This window comes from Zingiber officinale, chromosome 6A, assembly GCF_018446385.1.
Source record: "Zingiber officinale cultivar Zhangliang chromosome 6A, Zo_v1.1, whole genome shotgun sequence".
NCBI lineage: Eukaryota > Viridiplantae > Streptophyta > Magnoliopsida > Zingiberales > Zingiberaceae > Zingiber > Zingiber officinale.
This window is the reverse complement of record NC_055997.1, coordinates 12,390,647-12,398,349: the sequence shown is the minus strand read 5'-3', so window position 1 is coordinate 12,398,349 and position 7,703 is coordinate 12,390,647. Positions and strand designations below refer to the sequence as shown.

General features: G+C 35.4%; 1 protein-coding gene across 1 annotated transcript; it reads right to left on the bottom strand.

Annotated features, from left to right (window-relative positions):
• Positions 1-860: 860 nt before the first annotated feature.
• Positions 861-5,403, bottom strand: LOC121995837 (CMP-sialic acid transporter 2-like). Its single transcript, XM_042549611.1, has 15 exons — positions 5,192-5,403; positions 4,737-4,800; positions 4,574-4,631; positions 4,324-4,435; positions 4,055-4,134; positions 3,584-3,659; positions 3,410-3,510; positions 2,308-2,379; positions 2,183-2,231; positions 2,040-2,081; positions 1,724-1,845; positions 1,555-1,614; positions 1,437-1,485; positions 1,252-1,346; positions 861-1,118 (listed from the first exon to the last, which is right to left on the bottom strand). Exons 1-15 carry the CDS (start codon positions 5,216-5,218, stop codon positions 1,061-1,063), a joined length of 1,065 nt encoding a protein of 354 aa, XP_042405545.1. The 5' UTR covers positions 5,219-5,403; the 3' UTR covers positions 861-1,060.
• Positions 5,404-7,703: the final 2,300 nt, after the last annotated feature.

Here is a 7,703-nt window from a genome sequence, read left to right as displayed (position 1 = left end):
TAAATTATATTTTTAGAGAAAATTATAATATTCTTATTAAAATTGACAATTTTATTCTAATAAATAAATTTAATATATTTATTTATGTGTGAAAATTATAATATTCTTATTAAAATTTATAATTTTATTCTAATAAATAAATTTAATATATTTGTCTATATATTTGATAAGTAGAATGTAAAATCTATAAATTCAATATCAAAATTATTTTTTTTTATTTAAAAGTTGATTCATAAACTTAACAAACATAATCACGAGCTGACGAGCCGAATATTGTAAAGCTTGAGCTTGATTTATTTATCTTAACGAGCCTTATTAAACGATCTCAAACGAGCTTTTATTGAATAAAACTTCAAATAGCTCATGAGCGACTTGATTCATTTACATCCCTAAACTCAAGCTTGGCTCGATAAAATTGTCGAGCTCAAAATCGAGCTCAGGTTTGGCTCGATAAGCTAAACGAACGAACTCGAACGAGTTTTTTTATGAATCGAGCTCTGAATAGCTCGTGAACTGTTTAGTTCATTTATATCCCTACACGCACTTCATTATTCTACTATTTATTCGACTTATATATTTTTAAGACTTGCCTCGAGGATCGAAGTACCAAGGACCGAGACAACTCGATCACTATTTACAAGTAGCGTTGAACAGAAACCTTCTAATGACTTAGTTGAAGATAATTCATCATATCCTTTCCCTTCAGATCATGGCAACTCAATTAATATTCTAACCATATCATTCTGATCGTTCCGTCTTTTCAGCTTCAGGACAAAATCAATGAATATAAAAGATTGTCAGCCATGACTGAAAGAACAATAACCCTAATTGATGATGCTATTTCTTTCTTTGTTTTTCAATAATAATAAAAAAAAGTTGTCACTGCTCAGTGACTTCTCTCCAATATAGATCGGTAAGTTCATGCAATGCTTCATTTCCAGATTTTGTCAACAATTCTTACTACCATTTTGTTTCTTACAAGAATGTGACATTCAAGTTCTGATGCACCACACTTGGAAGATGGAGCTTGTTTCAACTTCTAAACTCCCAGCAAAAAGCTTCACTTTTGTGGTTGTAGTTTTCCGATTGAGTGCAAGTACACAGAGACAGAAACAACCCTAAAAGGAAACAATCAATGAACTTCAATGTGTGCACCAAGAATGTCGGTGTGGAGCAGTAAAGGGCAATTTAGCATACTTCGTTGATTCTGGATATAATCAGTTTTCCAATCAGAGGTAGATGAATACTTACGTGGAGCCGAGAAAGAAGGCGAGTGACAGATGGAAGCTGAAAAGGAACACCGACACAATGGCCGTTAAAAGCATTGCAACTGAAGTGGAATATACCTGCACAAGTTGGGTTTAGGCAACTCCAAGATTTGCTTTGGAACGATAACTACTACGTTTTATACAATTGAAAGGTCGAGGTGCTTTTACCTTCACAATGTTATCGGCATATTTCATAACCATCGAAACTGCAATACCACTGCAACGAACACATCAGAATTCAGTGCAAAAAAATTAATATTAGATAACTAAACTTCATTGTCTCTACCTGAGTGCGTGGTTCAGAATCATACAAACTGTAATGAAGGAGTAGCCATGAAAGAATCCTCTGTCACAGAAGAAAAAAAAACACAAATTGCCCAATCAAGTTAGAGCCGGTACTAGCCAGATAATTAGATGATGGCATTGAGGAAATGAAAATAAAAGGTCTGTATTACTTGTTCATAACTTCATTGTAGTCTTGGACGAATATTGCAATTATGTTAAAAATCATCCCAAATATGTACAACCAAAAATTCTGCACATGGATATTTCTTGAAGGGCGTTTCTTGATGATAGCCTGCAAGTTGAAAAGAGATAATTCTTGTTGCTTAACATAAGTAATAGATCTTGTTTACTGCAGACACTGTCCTAAGTTTGTCTGAGGGATTAAATTTGGTGTTCCATCATGGAGCCAGTACCCCATAATCCAAAGGTTCACAATTATTTAGGGTCATACGCTACATAGTCCAATTTATCAGACATAGAATGTACCTCTGTGTACACTCCAGCAAAGCCACTTAGAAGAGCCATGACCTGGAAAGCAAATTACATAGGTTGAAATTGTACCGGAGAGTCAAAAGCAACGATTAAAGGGGAAAGGTACTCCAAATAGATTGATTAGTTTTAAAACTCACAATGGCCATCAGCCAACCCTGAAAAGGAGTTTGAAGAACCCGGTCAGAACTGCATGAAAGACAGCATTAAAATACAAATTGGAACAAACAAGACAAAAGGAAATATGAACAGTGGTTGAGTTTACTTGGAGTTCAATTGAGCTGTTGTGCATCCTGCACATAACAAAATAAAAGCTGCCCACTGAATTTCACTTAACCTGAAACAAAGAATTACCATAATCAAGAAGTACCAATCATTAGGCTTTTCAGACATAATTATGCTTGATTGTGAAGATGGCAATAACATGCACAGCTACACAAACAATTTCCAGCTTGAACCAAAGGATTATAGTCACAAAGGATTTGGTGGAACATGGAAATTTCATGTATTAGTTTGTTGATGAATTTTAAAATACTGATCTAGTGGAGTTAGAATATCCTTCACCTTAGACATTTTAAGTAACAAATGGTTCAACTGAATGAGTGGAAAACAGAATACTTCATGAATTGAAGAACCACAAAGCACTACTGTTCCAGGATCCATATCTCCAGTCTAATTACCACCCAGACTCAAACTCGCAATAGATAATTAACAGAACCCGGAACAGAAGATAAAAGTGGAAACATTACCTTCAATATCTTGAACACAATTATTAAAAGATTACTGTAATTTTGATGAATATTTACACAATAACTTTTTCCTGTCTTAAGTTCAATCATCATAGTTACAGGAAACTTGAACAGATACAGAAATAAACAACCAAGGAACAGCATAAACATTAGCATTCAAATTTTTCTCATGACGCATGAAATAAATTTTGTAGCTCCTGCAATTAATATTTCACAAAAGGGGTTTCAATCCCACATGATCAGTGTCAATGTTCATAAATGACTTTATCAATACTCTATGTTTACAAGAAATTTTCATACAGAAACTATTATAAAACTTAAGGTTTTTAAGCAAATGAAAGATACACATTGATGGAGATAACAACAGTCAGTTACTTGATTATGAAAATGTCAGTGGGTAAATAAGTGGATGTCTGAAAGATCATCATTTAGAAACTTCTAAAAAGAAATGTTGCAAGAGATTGGTCAAAAAATTAAAATTGAATGTATTTGCAAAATAAAGATCAGTGATGAACTGTAACTAGAACAATAAACTATTTTAATTGTTTTTCAAAACGAAAAAGATAAACTTTTAAGGGAGCTAATTAGATGGTAAATTTTACCAAATATATTTCTTACTTCTTCTTCAAAATAATGCGGTACAAAACACCAGTGCTGATGATATTCAGGTTCTTCAATATCTGGTAAGCAGGAGCATCCACATATGCAAAGATGTAATACTGTTTTCACAAAATATCATTAGATCTTTATATTCTGATGCAAAATTCTACTAAGAGAAGAAAACTTGGGTACCTGCAGTAAATTTTTAACAAGGTATAGCAGTGCAGGGATTGGATAAACACTGACTTCATCAAAAGTTGTTGCTAACCTAGCATCATGAGATCAATATAAACAATTAGTTGGACAAGAAATACAATCACATTGAAATATCCTCCGTGAGGATGAATTCAAAATCTAAAGGATATCAGCACATTGACCAAGAAATCAACAAGGATATGTTTCATATATGAAAATGAACTCCATTTAATGCATTTTTAAAACAAAGAAGCATTGGAGGATTCTAAATCTGAATTGTTTACTATCAATTAATAAAATCAAACTAAAATTTCATACAAGCTGCTACAAACCCTTGTGGGTAACAACTTAAAGTTCTAAAAGCCAACTTACAAAATCAAGGAAAATATATGCACTTAGTGCTCCTTCAGAGATCCAAATATCAATGTATCAGTATAAAAAAAAGTCCATATTCATGATGTGGCTTACTTATTGTCAGCTGTAACCCCTTCACTTTTCCAGATTCTAAGCAGTGATACAAGTGAGAAGACACATTTTAAAGCCTCCACCTATCACACATAAGGAAAATGCAATGTGTTTGTTATATTACTACGTCGTAGCACATTGTTGCATCATATATAACTTTGATTTCATCAAATATTATAACAAATTAACAAATTATACTATTGTATTACATGCCAATCAAAAGTCCTGTTACTGATTGTGCAGTTAAAAATGGTTTCACATTTTACACTCACTGAGAAATTGGCTGTTGTTACACTGTAATCATACTTTCCAGCTCGTTTAGACCACACAATGAGTATTGCTTGCGAGCTGGTAAGCAATGTCAATGCAAGCGTCACAACTGACCTGAGGAAAGACAACAAAATTGGAGCTTTGCATAACAAAACTACAGAAGATAAATGTTCATATTCTATAAGTAAAATCATAGCATGCAATATTATTAACTTAATATTATTGTCATGAAAAAAAAACTCAATGCATTACTTTAGCTTCCAATTAGGTTTCTTGATAGAGACAGCTCCAGAGTTAAGCACATTATCAACTGTATTGCAGAAAATCACAGTTAATTACGTCATATAATGAGGAAACTGATATAATTATATGATACCAATGTTTCAAGATTCTATCTAGGAGTTAAAGTGCATACTTCCAGAGAAAGGCTTCCCATATTGGCTCTCCAGATCGGTGTGAGGTTTACCATCATCATCATCCTGAGAATTTATAAAATCACATAGGCCAGTAAATTCAAGGAAAATCCATTAGAAAAACCATCGAAATTTAATCAACAAAATCAAGAGAGAATCGCTATTTAATGGGAGAAAATGCGAAAACCCCAAAATGTTTGCGCTTTGTGCATGTGAAATCTAGGAACCAACCAGAGCATTTCGGATCCAACGACATCACCATCTTATACACAGAAAAGCAGACAAACACCCCAAGTAACAATCTTATAAAAAAAAAAAAAAATCAGGGACACGTTCGATTCCAATGAAACCCTACCTTGTTTTTTTTTTCTGTTATTTTGTAGGGTGCCAAGAGATCTAAAGCAATCGACGCCAAATTAACTTACCCAAATGCAATTGAGGGGAGAGGAAACGCTACCTGGTCTTTGATCCTTCTATACTCCATCGCGGAGCAAAGATTGAGCCCGGCGAGGCGATCCGGTCGCTTTCTGTTTGGCTCGCGATGGATCTGTCGTTCTCTCTCACTCCCACTCACCGCGCTTGCGCTTGCGCTTGCGCTCCCAAACACCGACTCTGGTTAGCGGCAGATAGTTTGGGAAATTATCAATTCAAGCCTTTTCTTATGCTATTTTTCAATGATAAATATTAATATATATATAAACATTTTGTGACCTTCGTCTGAGGTTATTTACTGAACGGGTTTCGGTTCTTATTCTTACTTCTTTTTTTTTTTATCCTGAGGTATCTTATTATTTTCGCATTCTTTTATGCTAGCTTGATCCAAACTTCTTTCATATTTTTATTGGTATAGTCATCCTCTTTTGATTATATCAGATTCTTCTGACTCCATGAGTTTTTCATTATTTTTTTTATCCAAAAAAATAAAAGACGGGATATTTTTCTTTTCCTCTCGACCGGAGTTCAACTTTTTGAAGAAATTTTCTTCTTTACACAAGGGGTAGAAGACCCACTTTTTCTTCATGAAGCTTCTGAGTCCCATGTCTTGTCCACTCGATGGCGACTTGAGTTACTTGCAACTCCTTCTTTGAGGAATTACCATTTGGAGTGGGGTTATTTTGCTATATCCCAAAGGCAAGAGGATATGAAATTTGATAGCAACCTATTACTCGAGGAGGTGTTACATCACAAATTTGGGCTAAGTCCCGTCTTGATTCCTTTCAAAACTTCTAATAGAAGATTTATCAACTAAGGCAGTCGACACTATACTAAAAGCCTCTATCAACAAAGTGGTGAAGATGACCAAGATGGAATTAGACTTCTCGAATGTGTCTGACCTCCATTATTTGTTGATTTCTACTTGGATCATTTTGTTCTTCTCGGGGGAAAATATTGCTTCTTTTATCGGACCAGCCCGACATCTGGAATCTTGTTCAGCCGGTAGGCCATCACAGTTGGAGATATGCATGTGGTTTCTTTAGTCGACTAAATGAAGACGTCATGATTACGCGAAAAACACACAATCAATCTTGTTTGAGCTCTAATTAGAGATTTGTAGCTATTCGGGTTATCCCTTTTATTGGTCAAGATGAATTTGCACATCTTCTTGACCTTCTATCGGCTAAGACACTGACACATCTTGAACAACTTGTACTAAGGTATCTTCAGTTTTGTGGACTTTGCGTAAGTCAGTCCTAATTACATCAATATAGCATTTTCTGGTCATCGATTGATTCCCTTTTATCTATCCTCGCTTGGTCTTTCATAGGTCAACTTAATTTTTTGATGAAAAGTGGAAAATATTACTTGAAAAACACTTAACGACGATCTTCCTAGCACGACGTTGTAGGGGAAGGCTATATTTACAAAGATGAAGGGTGTGCATCGAGCCCTCATCAGCAATTCTTTTCCTAAAAAAAGGGAGGTTGATCAGGCCGAGTGGCTACATTTCATACCCTATTAATGCAAAAGGGGAGGTATGTATTGGATGAAACTCTTCTCCATCAATTTGCATTTGGTCGAAAGTCTTTTTGAAAATGATCTTGACAGAAATTCTCGTATCTATAAATATTCTTTTCATAGTGTAATTGGCGATGAGAGCTTCAATCACCATGACATCGTCATGAGGAGTCTCTACTCCTTCCAAATCTCTAGCCCAAAGCTGGTTGAAGGGTCGCTTCCTTTTCCCCGACTGGTGTTGACTCCATTACTCTCTATTATGAGGTTTTCTGGCCTGAGTAGAGTCTTCATTTGTTGGACCTCGCGAAATCATGTGGACAGTTCTTTGGGAATCAATGTTTACCTTTGCCTTTTTTCTCTTTATCCTTCTCTCGATCCTCCTCCATATAGGATCAGAATGAGCCTGGGGACTCTTTAGAGGGCGAGTGAGTCCACCGATCTGATTGACGATCGATATCAACATGACAAATAAGATGGCAAGGGCATCAGTAGGGCTCAAGAAATCTTATAGTCGGTCGACTTTGATTGACTTTTCATTGATTAGTCATTCGCCACGATTCCCTCACGTATTGTTGGTAATCTCAAGTAGAGTAGATTTTCGATTGATGATAAACACAATAACGATCTATCCTGGAGAACTCTTGATGTAACTCGAAAGCCGAGGCCTGAGCTATTTCTACTGTTTGCATAACTTTTTCTCCCTTTTTGTTTGCAAGTTTCCGATTTCTTAAAGGAAAAGGAGGAGCTTTACAATCTGGCTAAGTGGAGGTGAAACTCAGATTGGGAACTTCTTTTTTTCTTGCGGACTGGCTTTCTCAATATGAACATATTTGATTGTCCGGGCTTGCAAACTGTCAAAATTGACTGGAGGCTTCTTGACTAGAGACCTAAAGAAATTTCCGTTCATCAAGCCTTGAGAGAAGGTGCTAACTAACACATTCAAGCTGACTGAGAGAACATATATAGCTCGCCAATTGAATCGTAGTAAGTATTCCTTCAAATGTTCTTTGGAC